The 15,609-nt window shown below is 33.6% G+C and overlaps 2 protein-coding genes across 2 annotated transcripts; both read right to left on the bottom strand.

The window, feature by feature from the left end:
• Positions 1-756: 756 nt before the first annotated feature.
• On the bottom strand, positions 757-10,827 carry LOC145046640 (increased DNA methylation 1-like). Its single transcript, XM_078994925.1, has 8 exons — positions 10,686-10,827; positions 10,402-10,500; positions 10,219-10,291; positions 9,965-10,150; positions 9,752-9,812; positions 9,533-9,631; positions 960-1,101; positions 757-764 (listed from the first exon to the last, which is right to left on the bottom strand). Exons 1-8 carry the CDS (start codon positions 10,825-10,827, stop codon positions 757-759), a joined length of 810 nt encoding a protein of 269 aa, XP_078851051.1.
• A 1,984-nt stretch (positions 10,828-12,811) lies between these two features.
• Positions 12,812-15,401, bottom strand: LOC145047742 (cationic peroxidase 1-like). Its single transcript, XM_078996073.1, has 4 exons — positions 15,136-15,401; positions 14,002-14,193; positions 13,716-13,881; positions 12,812-13,387 (listed from the first exon to the last, which is right to left on the bottom strand). Exons 1-4 carry the CDS (start codon positions 15,358-15,360, stop codon positions 13,005-13,007), a joined length of 966 nt encoding a protein of 321 aa, XP_078852199.1. The 5' UTR covers positions 15,361-15,401; the 3' UTR covers positions 12,812-13,004.
• Between the last annotated feature and the right edge of the window lie 208 nt (positions 15,402-15,609).

The following is a 15,609-nucleotide window of genomic DNA, read 5'->3' as shown; positions in this document are numbered from 1 at the left end:
GTTTTCACTACAAAAAAAATGCCAATTAGTGACGAAAACGAAATGGTCACTAACAATTGAAGGTGTCGTCACTACATCATTTAGTGACCAAAGTTTTGGTCGTCACTTGTGGTCACTATAGGTCCATCACAAAAACCGATTAGTGACCAAAATATAAAAGCGGTCACTAAATAGTGACCAAAATATAATGGTCACTAAATTTGTGACGAGGGGTTTCGTCACTAAATGTTGTCACTAATAAATGAAAGTTGTCACTGTTTTGTCTAATTAGTGACCATAAATGGTCGTCACTCTCTTATGCGATTACTGACCATAGAAAGTCGTCATGAGTTTATCTAATTAGTGACCATAAAAAGTTGTCACTCTCATCCAATTTGTGACCATAGAAAGTTGTCACTAGCTTATCCAACTAGAGACCATAAAAAGTCGTCACTAATTTATCCAATTCGGTAAAAAAAAGTCACTGATGTTTATTGCAATTTCTTTTATTTAACCAATTTAAGTAACTTTAAGCGAACCTACGATATACAATACTGAAATGGCTAGAACATCATATGAACCATAGAACATAGTTAAGAACAACAACCACCAAAACAGATTTCCAAAAACACTACATACTCCAGTTCTATCTGGCTTACTCATTTTATAAATTGTACACAAATAATAGTTACAAAAGAATGTGATATAGATTGTGGGGAGGCCTTGTGACTAGTTTCCTCTAAGGCCATTTTAATTGACTTTTGCATATTTAACTGCCTACTTGCCTACAAAATGAAATCATTTAGGTTTTCTGTTTAATGAGAAGGTCATTCTTGTCTTTTGCACATGAAATGGTGGTTATGTAGTTTTTTCTAGTAGCAGTGAAATCTTTTCTCCTTCATCACTAGCATTTTGGTCAACATCAATTTGAAAATTTCTAACCCTTCTTTGAAACTCAGGCATTTAACAAAAAAACCAACCTGTAGGAAAAGAACTATTTTTTGTGAGGCTCTTTTTTTCATGGGATTCCAAGGCTGTGAATCCAAATCCATTCCTCCACATGTCAACCAAACTGGGGATCACAGATACCACCAGCTTCTCAACCTTGATTGACTTGAGCATCTGAAAATCATAATTTTCATTTTACAAGAGTTTATGCAAAACGAATAACAAATTTGGTCGCTTGCTGTTTTTGATGGGTTTTGGTCATAAGACATCCTATGTGCTCATACAAACCCTAAAGCTTGGATCTAGGTTTCTCTATTGTACATGCTTCGAATCCAAGACTATAAACCCTAATTCTAACATATGGAAATCTACATTAACATATAATTAGGTTTAAGAACATACCTTGATTGTTATGTAGCAATAACAATCCCAAATCTCCTTGAATTGACTTTGGAATGCTTAGAGTCACAAGTGTCACTCCTCTAATGGTTCACAAACACCATAAGCAAATGGAGAAGGTATAAAGAGAGAGGTGAGAGGTTTAGAATTCGTATCTAGGACCTCTTGGGAAGGGATACACGAATTCATGACCTTAGGGGTGTTTATATAGGTGTAGAGATAGGGTTTCAGTCATTATCCTTATCTAGTTGATTATCCATTAAGCAACCAATAAGATAATCCTTGAATCCTTATCATACTCGAATTCTAAGGCTTTCCAACCTTAAATTCATCCACCATATAAATAAGATAATCCTTACCTTATTTTGTAACTATCACATAATTACAAATCAACCCCTCTAGTTTAATTAATTACATTTGATCACAAAACTAATTCTTAATTAATTATTGACCAATATTAATTAAACAAATATGATTTCTCCTTTAATATATTATTCTTATAACATATTAATAAATCATATTATCCTCTCTCTCTTTATTCATTTCTCCAATCAAGTTGCTTTGGTGAAGGCAACCCAAAATGACCATGCACCATCGGGTCAAGTACATACCAAAATAGTTATGGACTTAGACACTAATCCAACAGTCTCCCACTTGGATAAGTCTAATAACTATTCTGCATATGACTTCAGATCCTGATCTGCAATCGTAGCTTTCCAAAGCCGCTGTCAACTCTGATCATATCAGATACGCGTGTCCTTAGATAAAGGATCATATATTCCTCCATTCTAGATATCGTATGAGATATGATTTCAAATCATTCTCTTTGTACTATATCTCGATTTCCGATTTATGACGACATACTAACTGAACAAATCAAATTAGCCCTAGCCTGGCCGAGCATTTACGTATGTCATCACTAAACCATCGAGGGGCCCAAAGATATCGCTTCTATCCTACCTTGGATAAAAGGAACGGATAAACTTTGATACAATGCTCGCTTGCACTCACTCACCGAATTACACACAATAATATATTTTATAACACCAAGTTACTGGTGCGTTTACATATTATCAATGTGCAACCGATTCGCAAGATACAACTCACACATCTCGGTTTCAAGAATATAAGATGTTATCGTCTCACCAATCACTCGTAATACAATTCATGGAGTGATCCAAGTGAGCGTGGGTTTAATCCAATGCTCAAATCATATTCATAAGCACTCATGAACGTTGCAGCAAACATTTGCTTATGTCTAATACTTTTCTAGACAATCCACACACCAATTCATGACAGTCTTCATTCATATCTACTTCCGACATATGAACGACTGTGGCCCCATTTGAATAATTCGATTATTCTTAATAAACTCAATTATTCTGGAAGTCAAAACATGCAAAGTGAAAGACAAGAATAATACTAATCCCATATGGCCTCAAACCTTTGAGTATAAACAAAACACGTTTTATTTATCACCATATCGATTACTCATTATTTGTCGTTTCGGGTAATCAACTTTTTACTTGAATCATTACACTTGTCCCATGCTCCTAGCATGCACACAATGTTTACCTATGGTTCTTACTTTTGTGAAATAGACAAATTGAACACATTTCCAATCATTCTCATTTTACAACTCCAAATCCATTTTCTTAAGTGTAAGAATATCAAATTCTTGTTACTTATAGAATATACTAAATTCTAACACTTTATGCAACGATCCTTTTGTAATGTCACTGCACCAAAGTCTCAAAGACTATTGCCAATGATATTACAAAGTCCTCTATCGGAGATTGTTACAAGACAATTCCTTAGATATGATGTCTCTCACTCAAAGTACATTCCTTTGAACATCCTTTTGCATAAAAGTTTCTAATCTAGACATAGATTTTCAATATTTACTTCCTAATATGGACACGCTTCCATATTTTCCATAAGACAACTCATTTCTTAATAGAATCTTATCTATTCGTAATGATGTCGATATTGTCCATCCAATATGGAAACATTTCCATAATTTCCAATACTATACTTCCAACTACACACAAGCGACCAATCCTCGTCGAACTTTGGATTGTCCTTTGATAGTTGTTTAATTATTTTAGTCAAAACCGATTCTAGTCCCTTTTCCCTCTAAATGCACTAGACATTTGGAAAATTTTAGAATGGTCAAACATTAAAGCATTTGCAATCCATCCTATACCCGAAGCGTATGGGACACGACGCACAATGTTTTATTTGCTATGTTCTCAAAATTCGAATTGTGAAGAGGAATGTCGTAATCATAATCGAAACTTTAAGAACACACTATGTACCCTTGACTAAATTTATTAACATTCCACAACCTAATCCTTTAGATTTGAAATGAAGCATAATATTCTCTCCCTTAATTATAGCAAAACAACCTTTCAACTCTTACAACTTTGCAAAGTATGACTCTTGTTTTCTATAATTAATATTGCCAACTATGCAATACGTGCCTTAATAATCATACAATCATAACATTTATGCTCCCACTATCACGATGATTATTATAAAACATAACACTTATGCTCCCACTAGCTTCGACATGTATTCATAAACATCTTAACTTTCAGAAAAACAATACTTATTGAATTTCTTAAGTTCATGTTTCTAATACTTAGTGCTTTGATAATCTTTTATCAAGGCTTCTTGAATTTATACACTTTTGCCTTAGATAGTTCATATGTGTGTCTTAACAATTAAGACTAATTTCCAAACCTCACAATTCAAATTATGGAAAGGGATGCCGTAACCATGATCGAATTCGAGAATGCAATTTTACAATCACTATCTTTTAAAATCTTTCTTAGTGAAAGCATTTCCTCACAATCATTTTCATGAAGGAGGAAATCTTATGACACTTAGATTTAAATGGTGTATGTGTTCCTATCCATGTGAATTTGTTAAAAAAAAAAAACAAAGTTTACGAAAAATTCAAACTCATATGGATCGAACTTCCTTAATCTTGATTTCTTGCCTTATGGTAGCACAATTGTCCACCACGTCTTCCAAGTAGTTAAGCAGCTCACCTTTTCCTATCAATGTACTTTCCATTGATCAAGGTCCTTGCCTTTTATGCATTCAAATGAGAACTCATAGGACTCACATGCATAATTAACTCGATTGGATTGGCACAGAAACAAAATAATGTCTTTACGATAGGTTGTTAACCTCAACTCGTGTGCTAGTGATGATCGATAAGGTTTATTTGATTTGTTCTTGAAACCTTTCAAGATCATTAAGACTCCCACTGAATCCTTGACATATAAGATTCTCTTGTCAATAAACATTTGTTGACAACTAAATATTCAAGAATTAGTGTAGCTTTTATCAAAACACTTCATAAATTGGTCTTAGTTGGTCTTTGCCTTATTCAAGACATCACAATTTTCCACAATTGATGAATGTTATAAACCTTCTTAATACTATTCACTCAATGTAACAATCTTGACTTTAAGACTTGTTTTGGAACGAAGTATGATTGATTTTCTTGATTTGACCATTTCTTCAATCTTTGATTCCTCTTCTTGGACATACAATTGTACCAAGACTCACTTGGAGGATCAATTGAGATATGGTTCTTAATCATTAAGACCTATCATAAAGCATAAAAGCTACTCTCCCTTCTTCTTAGAATGGAGAAACTCTTATCTTTCTGCCTACTTGATTCTTCTTATTCGTTTTGCTATTGATCTAAACCCTTTAATCAATTCAAAATTACACTTAATCTTGTAAGTGTAATCATATTTACTAAGCCTTTAGTAAATCATGATGAATATCTTTGTTACTCTTATGGTGAACTTGATCAACACACAACTTTGTGTACTCGATCTCCTAGTCCTTCAATTGACACTTTGTCAACGAATTTGTCTAATTTCCAAATATGAAATTTCTCATTCATCATGCAACCAAGTTGCGTGATTCCAAGTTTCTGTCCAATTGAAACTTGGGCAATGAGAAACTCTCCCTATTTGGTAAATTCTCGACATTTCCATAAATAACATAACTAAGAATCATATCCATTCGTTGTAGAAATATGCAAACATCAATTTTCACATAATGATTTCATTGCAAGGAAGTAAACAAATAAATAAGTGAGTCAAAATTTATTTTAAAAGCAGCGGAAAAACATTTGTCCTTACAATCCATTGAAAACTATGTAAAAATGAAGAATTTCTAACAACTCAATCATAACTATCTAAGCTCAAAATCCAATCTTCAAGTCCATGTGATCAAGATCCATCTCTTGTGATTAGATTCATCTTGCTCTCTCATCAAGCTTCCTTTCTTTTCACCGATCCTTCAAAACATTCAAATGCAATCTTATCACATCATGTATTAAGAATCAATGAATAGGAACTTAATGGAGTTAGATAGTGGATTCTTACCTAAATCGTAGTCATACTTTTGACTCTCCCATCTCTTAGATCTCTTAGGTAAATAGGGCAACTTCGACTCCAATGCCCCTTCTTTTGGCAATAAAAGCAAATTGACTCTTTTGGAACAACACATGGAACTACCTTAGACATCGCCTTTCTCTTATGATCAAAATTTTTGATCATTGCATGTCTTTCATTTCCATTGTCTATATCCATAGAGGTCTTGAAGGCAGATTCACCAAGCAACTTTGCTTTTCTATTGCGCCAAACTATTGCTGATTCAGCAGCAATAAGCATATAGGTAAGATCCATAAGGGTCACGTCGCGGTTCATCATATAGTACTCTCTTACGAACTCACTATATGAGTTAGGAAGTGACTGAAGAAGCCAATCAACAGCCATCGCTTCACCGACAACGGATCCCATCATTCTTAATATATCAATGTGTGACTTCATCGCTAAGACGTGTGCACACACCGACTTGCCCTCTTTATGTATACTTGCCAAAAGGGCTTGAGTGATATTGAACCTTTCAATTTTACAATCTTGTGGGTTAGGGAGAATAACTGGAGGAGGAGGAGGAAGTGAAACATGATTTCTTGTTCCTCGATCGAATCGTGGAATATCATCTTCACGTGGAATGCTTGTTCCACGGGATTTGAGAAGACCATTGTTGTCGAACTTTGACATCGGGAGAAAAACGAATTCAAGTTAGTTGATTGATTGAGTCCTTGGTAAATCACCCAAATGAAATTCCAAGGCTAGGACCCAATACAATATTCTACAACTCGGGAGAGGGATGTCGTAACCCAAATTGAAGAACATTTGAAGGTAAGTGAATGACGATTCACTAGTTTCCACCATGAAAAACGAAAAAAAAAATTTAAGTTTTAAATCTATGAAAACTCCTAGATCCTTTGAGATTCATTGAACATTTCAATGGCATGTTTAAATATCGATATGCCCCTCTTGTTTGTGACTGGGATGCCGAGGATCACAAAGCGGGTGTGAATAACCATGCAAACTACATGGTGCCCTCACATGTTACAATCACCTATTCGATGTGCCGGTAAACCACACACGCTCCACCGAACTATGACAAACATTGAGTCACCCTTTGCTACCTTTGCTTAGAACCATTTAGTGTGCCGGTAAACCACACACGCTCCACTAACGTCTTCGCAAGGGCACAAAGTGTAATTTCATGGAATTGCATCAATTCACTTTGCCTAAGTAACTAAGATTGGGAATTTAAAAAACAATTAGTTACTTGGTATTTCATTATACTTATAATGGAAGGTTTCATCCTATCCTACCCGTTCGGCTAACGACCCTCCACTAGTCAAGAGTGCGGTGGGTAAGAGTGGATACCCATTCAATCTCCATTTTATAGGAAATTTTCTTAAACACCCCTTATAGACCAGCTTCGTGAATGAGGCCTACTAACGGTAAAACTGACTTTTACTCATACATATATATAATGTTAGACTTTTAATGTTATATATAGTATAGGGTGTATTTTATACTTTTAAAATACTATATGGTTAACTTTAACAATTACACTTTTAATTCAATTAAAAGGTTAACCTAAACCTTTATGGATTTATTAAATCTCTTTTAATTATACTCCTTAGTTAATTAATAAAACCATAAGGGTGTGATTTGAACTTTTCAAAACATTACTAGGGTTTTAGAATTTAACATTTCTAATTAAACTTTTAATCAACTTTTAAATTCCAAAACTTGATGGCAAGTTTTGAAACATTTCAAAACATTAGTGTTTTAACTATTTAAATTTCAAAACTTTAAAACTTTTGGGTTCAAATTTAAACTATAAAACCTAAAGGGGAAAATATGAAACTTTTCATAACAACAAAGATCAAATAACAAATAATCTAAACTAACATTTAGTTACATAATTATCCATATTTGATTTGTTTAATGATTTCTTGCAAAACAATTTATCAATTTACTCAAAATAATTAATCAATTATCTTATAAGGAAACAATTATCTTGTTAATTGATAATTATCTTTAATTAGATCAAGAATATAGTCATATATATCATAAAGTCGGATTTATATTGATCTAACATGATAAGGTAATTATCCATATGCCAAAACAGCAAGAAATCCCGAGATAAGCATTATCTGACGAGTTGACTCGTCGAGTCAGGCATGGACTCGTCGAGTCTGCATGGACTCGGCGAGTTCAGCCATGGACTCGGCGAGTCCAGCCTCCACAATCCAAAAAATCGAATTTTTCAGTTATACAATGCATCAATACAATTGAAACCAAGCTAGGCTCTGATACCACTGATGGGTTTTGGTCATAAGACATCCTATGTGCTCATACAAACCCTAAAGCTTGGATCTAGGTTTCTCTATTGTACATGCTTCAAATCCAAGACTATAAACCCTAATTCTAACATATGGAAATCGACATTAACATATAATTAGGTTTAAGAACATACATTGATTGTTATGTAGCAATAACAATCCCAAATCTCCTTGAATTGACTTTGGAATGCTTAGAGTCGCAAGTGTCACTCCTCTAATGGTTCACAAACACCATAAGCAAATGGAGAAGGTATAAAGAGAGAGGTGAGAGGTTTAGAATTTGTATCTAGGACCTCTTGGGAAGGGATACACGAATTCATGACCCTAGGGGTGTTTATATAGCTGTAGAGATAGGGTTTCAGTCATTATCCTTATCTAGTTGATTATCCATTAAGCAACCAATAAGATAATCCTTGAATCCTTATCATACTCGAATTCTAAGGCTTTCCAACCTTAAATTCGTCCACCATATAAATAAGATAATCCTTACCTTATTTTGTAACTATCACATAATTACAAATCAGCCCCTCTAGTTTAATTAATTACATTTGATCACAAAACTAATTCTTAATTAATTATTGACCAATATTAATTAAACAAATATGATTTCTCCTTTAATATATTATTCTTATAACATATTAATAAATCATATTATCCTCTCTCTCTTTATTCATTTCTCCAATCAAGTTGCTTTGGTGAAGGCAACCCAAAAGGACCATGCACCATCGGGTCAAGTACATACCAAAATAGTTATAGACTTAGACACTAATCCAACAGTTTTGGTCCCTAGGTTGATTGCTAAATCGAACTATTTGGCCTTCAGTTTTATTAAAGTAACTATTTTGCAGTAGACTAGATCTGTAATACAATTGTAATTTTTTGATTAAATTATTTTCTAAATTATCACGTATTGCTTTTTCTAAATTATAATGTGTAAATATTTATCTAGTTAATAGAAAATAAAACATGTGTTATTTTCTAAATTATAACGTACTGTATTATTTTATTCTGAAGTATATATGTTTAAAAGAAATTAAAAAAATGTTTTTGTCAACCAATCATAAATTATCACGTATTTTATTTTCAAAATTATAAAGTATCTTCTTCTAATGTACAAATAATTTATTTGGTAAAAATAAATAAACAATGTTAATAGTCAATGTCATATTTTATTTTCTTTTGACTAAAAAAATTATATTATAGAATAAAATATGTTATAACTTAGAAAATAATTTAATAATGATATTATGAATGAATTACGAATTTGACCCATGTGGTATATGTTTTTTTTGGGGGTTTGGTCCAAAGTAAAATGGTCTTGTTAATAAGACCAACATCGTGAGTAGTTAGATTTAACAACCCATGGACTAAACAAATAAAATTTTTTGTAATTATCTCTAGAATTTAGCAAGATTTAATATAAAAACTTTTATGTCGAATAAATTAATATGAAAAGATTACCTCTTCAATAGCATTCGTGAGATGCCTACATATTCCCTGACACCGATATTTGCTGCATGTTGAAATTAAAGGCATCTCCGCAACATTTACCCCATGAATCTTGAACACAAATTTCAAACATAGGGTTAAAAAGGTCAAAGGGCAAAATGGCCATTTACTATTCAATGCTAGAAAATATCACCAATTTGTATACATTAATGATGCTACACAAAGTATTACGTCATTTTTCTCCAAGATCACTGTATAGAACCCCTCATAGTTCAGACTTGCAAATTCTGATCTGAAAAAAAATCAAACGAAATAATTATCACCAAAAGGTTGTGTTAATTAGTGAAAAAAATTCATGAAATGGTAATAGTGTTCACCCCCAATTGTATAAAACATGTAGGATCATACCAATGCTTGTTCTTGGATCCACCATGGGAAGAAAACAGTCCTCCATAATTGTAAGTGCAACTGCTAGTTTCAACTTGCATTAAGCTTTCAAAGCAACCAATCCGGCATGAAACTTTTGGTCGCCATGTATGCATTTCAGAAGGGTCCACGAGAAACCATCGGAAATGGAATTCATAATTCCAATCTGGAAATGAAGCCCGGAATAAATCTATAAAAGACCAACTTCAAAATTTATTAATAATGTCAAATAAATTCACAGATTCCAATTCTAATTCGATTTCGATTCTTACCTCCTTGCAGCTTTCCCACAGAACCACATCAATTCTCTTTCTATTTTGGTTTCTCCATGACATTCCTCATGGTCTGTAAATAAAATGTTGATGTATTTAACCAATTTGTTTTAATTTTAGATATTGACAAGAAAGAATAAATGATTTTATATTAAAATTTACATTTATGTTCACATTGCAAACATTTCAGGCCATCCAAACTTGAAGCCTCGTTATCATTAACCACATTCCCACAAATCCAACAAGAGCACTTTGAACAATACCAATTGCCTTTAGTTAGCTCTTGGAAAAAACAAGACACATAAAATGGGATACAAATAGCCAAATAAATTAACCAAAAATAAAGACAAAAGGATTATGAAAGTAAAAATATAAATGAAAGGAAATCAAGACACATATACACACCTGTACACATAAGCATGTTAGATGAAAAGTTGAGGGGAAATTATCACAGCAAATCAACTCACCACCATCACCACCCAGCCCACAACTGTCATCATTTTTATCAATTTCCTCCACCTCAAGAGTCCGCGTAGCACCTCTCCTAACCTTATACTCAGCTGACCAAGCTTCCAGCTGGCACAAAGTGAACGACTTCCCAGACTCCATAAAAAGATTCAAACATGAGCTTTTTAAATTTTAGCTTTCTTCAAAGAGTCAGTAATCTGCAATTTCTTTACCCAATGAATTATATCCATAACATGGTAAGAAACTTCATTAATGCACAATTAGGATGAGTTTGTTACACCTGGACTGATTAAAACAAATTGGAGAAAGAGAGAGAGAGAGAGAGAGAGAGAGAGAGAGAGAGAGCTCACCAATTATGAACAATTGGAGATAGATATATTCAAAATGCACTTCCAATTCATATAAGCATTTCATCGAACAGCTGTTGTGCTCATTCTATTGAATGGAGGAGAAGATGAACTGTATCCCTAAGATGCTGATCATAAGAACATACATTCAACTATCCATGTAACCTTCTTTCAAAATCTCATTCAATCGATGAAATCACAAGGGGAAAATGATTGAGATAGAGAGAAAGAGATACCGGAGGATGTGGGGAAGGAGGTGGCGGCGCCAGTAGGTGGAAGGGGGCGTAGGGACAAACATTGTCGTAAGTAAGAAGTAAGGCTTTTGCCAGGATGACGATTTTTGATGAATTCTTCTCGGACTTTTTTTATAATGTGATGAGTTGGGTATAGATAATGTTGGTCGCCGAACATCCTTGAAAATCTCGGCTGACACAAAAACCCTAGGTAATAGAAATTGGATTTGGTGATGATGAATTGGAGATTGGGGAAGGTTTAGGGCTTACAGATGGTGGATGAGAACAACGGTGAAACGATGGGAGAGATTGGTTTGCATTCGTTTATATGTGAAAAATGGTCTGCGTGTGAGCGTGTCTTGTATAATTGTATTGCCACTTGGTTTGCATCCGTTTATACGTGAAAAATGGTCTGCGTGTGAGCGTGTCTTGTATAATTGTATTGCCACTTGTATTTTACATTCTTACCCTTGTGGTTTGATGACATGTATTGCCATTAAAAGTAACTATATGTTGGTAAATTTTTAAGGTTATTTTGACCGTATATTTTTCCCGTTAAAAGTAAGTATACAAAGCTAGTCCCCATTTTTTGTGGTCACTGGACCTATTTTTATTTTGTATTTCAATGACCATATTGTTTCGTTAAAGTCATCCCACATGACATTTAGGTGGGTTTGAATAGAGAAGATCACTAAGTGACCACTATTTTTTGTCACTATGCGTCAAATGAAGTGATCATTTTTTTGTCATTAGGCCTTCAATGCAGTGATCATTATTTTTAATCACTAAGCTAATTATGATATTAAAATATGATCTTTTTTTCTAGAGTTAATGAACGGAGAGTGACGACCATCAAACAATCAATCACTAAACTTGTAGCATTACCATAATTCAGTGACGACTTAATAAATGGTCACTAAATGATGATATTAGTGACCGGATTTTAAGTGGTTACTAATAATTGGTCATTAAAAGGGAATTTTCTTGTAGTGGTTTTATTTTGTAGATTTGTTATTTAGAACTAAGAAAAGATACCATGTTGCGGGCATCCATATATTATAATAATGGAGTCAGGCTTTGTATATATTATATATATATATATATATATATATATATATATATATATATATATATTTATGTTTATGTTTTTTTTAAACTTTTTTGTTATTTATTATTTTTTGATGTTTCTTCAATTACATAATTTTTTAATTCTTTTTATTTGAATTATTATTATTTTTGTTTTTATTTTGTTAATTTTAAAATTTTTGAACTACATGCCAAAGACAATTCAGAATATTTTTTGATATTGACTTTTGATTTTTGATTTATTTATTTTCTTTGTAGCGTACGGTGGGTTAGTGTTAGCGTACACGAGTATCAGGAAATTGTCAACGCTTGACATAGAACTGGAGACCTCAAATTTAAGAGGCAAAGTCTTTATACCAAGTGAGCTAGCTCCTAACTTTAAGAATTGCAACCTCAAGTTTTATACGGAATATCTAGGAGAAAACATCAACGAGACAACATTTTAGAGAATAACACATGCATTATTTATTAATGAATCTATAATATCTCAGTTTCTTACAAGTACAGTTCGATAGATGTTTTTTTTTTTTTAAGGTTTATAAATCTATTTAAAGAAGCAAGCCTGCGAGGGGATAGGAAAAAGAAATGTAAGATCGATGGTGTTACAACACTCGTTGATGAATGTTCTCCTGCTGTGCAATAAAAGAGATTATTAATTGGTTCTTCTGCAGTTGGTCCTAACTTGACCACTGGAGCCGGTTAGAGGGCTAAGATTGCTCATCTTCACCATAGCAGCTGCAAAGTCACGAAAGAAAACAGAAGGATTCGATCCATAGGTCCTCACTTGTGCATCAGCTGAACCCCCGTTAGACAGTTCTTGATCTGAATGCAGCAATCCCCTCTGGCTAATCAGATCATTATAGTATCTATTATCGAAAGATGTAGCTGTAGAATCTAGTGGTGAAAGATTATTGTCACCACCACTGGAAGGACAGTTTGCTCTCAAGGATGTCGCAAATGATGAGTTTATGTTATTCTCGTTGTAAAGACGACTACGGAATACGGAGCACCTTGCTTGACCAATTGTATGAGCTCCTACACGACACATAAATATATATATATATATATATATATATATATATATATATATATATATATATATATATATATATATATATATATATATATATATATATATATATATATATATATATTTGTGAGGAGCCATGCATGTATTGAAATTTAGAAGAATGAGAAGTCATCTCAAATCTGAGTAAATTTAGAAGGTGTAACTTATTGTATCCTTCGTTTAAGATACCCTTGATGATGTATTAATTAAGTAAGCCACACAAGATAATTAATTAATGAACTTTAAAGTTGTTATCGCAGAGGATATGTTGCCCAATCAATCAAAGTAACTCACCAGAGAGAGCTACCATTTCGTTAGCAGTAAATCCTTTGTTTGAAAAGGATGAGATGAGACTACTAAGACTTGAAGCTGGTGAAGGGAGGTTAGAATTTGCGGCACTTTGGCTTGCAGTTGTGGAGTCCCTTCTTCCAAATACAGTGCTCCAACCTGGTCCACCAAGCTGAAATAAGACAAAATCACTGTTCTTAAGTTGATGACTTAATCAAACTGATAACCTCTAGAGTAACCGGAGGTTGTAGAGAAAGAACTTATTTACGCTGAACTTTAATTTTCTACTTACAGCCACAACGGAATCTCGAGCAGCAGCAGATAGTATATCTGCGCAAGAAACAACACCTGGACACTGGCGCTCTAATTGCGTTTTAATGGTATCAATGACATTGAATCCTCTGATGGAATTGCTATTTGGACCCGCATTCTTTTCTCCGGTGAAGTTTGCAGTGTCGTCCAATAACACAGATGCATCACATCCCTATATATTTCAAAGCATGTTAATTAACGGAAGAATATTTGTTTTCTTCAACTAATGATAAAACTTATTTATTAAGACAATAAAACAAACGACTTTTTGTCGTTTTTGTTGGCTACATAAAGAATGAAGAATACTTTTGGCATTTTCTGTTCATAAGCATCTGTATAATCAGAAAGAGTATTGATGTGAAGGTCAACTATTAAAGTATACATTTTGAAGTCAACAAGGAAACACCGTGTGAGAAGCCACTATGAATGGAACTCAAATTAAACAAACGTATCAAGTCAATTGTGGCCAAGGGATTTAAGCAACTAGAAAAGAACACAACAACGAGAATAAGTTGTTGGTCAACATTTCACACACACAATATACAAACATATAATCCCTGCATGATGGATGATCTATTTCAAATAGATAATGTCTTCTTTTCAAATCAAACGCTTTGTTTTTATTTATTTCTAAATATCATAAGGATATAGAATCGTAGATCATTCACGATGTATGGTTGAATGGAGTTATCAGACTCCAAGATTCGGTGGGGTAAACACACCGAGTTGGCATACGATCGATTGGATTTAAAATTCAATGCACAATGTACGGTTGAATGGAAAAATGATTAGCTAGTAAAAAAATGATATATACGTTCCATTGAACTTCATATATAGGTTTAATGGATTTGTAGGATTAAATCATGCACAAAGTTATATGAAAACGGAAGGTTGATTTTGCAATGCATTAGGCCTTATAGAGTTGAATGCATTAGTGATTCTCTTATTTGAAATCAAGAAATCCTACACATGTTAGTTTTGTTATATATGCATTAAATAGTGAAAGATAAAATCATATAACTTGAGAAAGACAGCTACCAACTTGACTGTAATTAAGCAAAGCTAATTATGTGTGGACAAGGCCAAGAGATGCATTAGGAAGTAGGATACTTGCATTAACAAAGCAATCATGGAAATGGAGGCGAAGCAACGAAGCTCCCATGCGAGCTTCACTTGCAACAGCTGAATTCACGGCTCTTGTTATAACCGAACGAAAATTAGGACATGTTCTAGCATAGAAATTTGCTGATAGTTGACCTGAAGTAGTCCCAAACAGAACCCATAAACATAAAATGAAGGTTGAAAGCTTAAACAAAGAAGAAAAAGTTGATGAAGCCATGATTATGACAATTTCACCAAGTAGAAGATGTTCGAGAGAAAGAAGATTATGTTGTGGTAGATGAAGGGCGTATGCAATGTCTATATATAGGGAAGGGTGCGTAGGGTGATGGGTGGGTTGGTGTGTGTGTGTGGTGCCGGGGGTGGGGAAAGGGGGGGTTCTAAAATATTAAGTCAACGATGAAGAGAACATCAGCAATGTCTAATTATTAATTAATCACCTACTCCAGCATTACTTGGTCTCATATTC

This window comes from Lactuca saligna, chromosome 5 (assembly GCF_052625555.1).
Source record: "Lactuca saligna cultivar CGN05327 chromosome 5, ASM5262555v1, whole genome shotgun sequence".
Taxonomy (NCBI): Eukaryota; Viridiplantae; Streptophyta; class Magnoliopsida; order Asterales; family Asteraceae; genus Lactuca; species Lactuca saligna.
The sequence above is the reverse complement of the archived record's forward strand: the minus strand, read 5'-3'. Positions and strand labels throughout refer to the sequence as shown.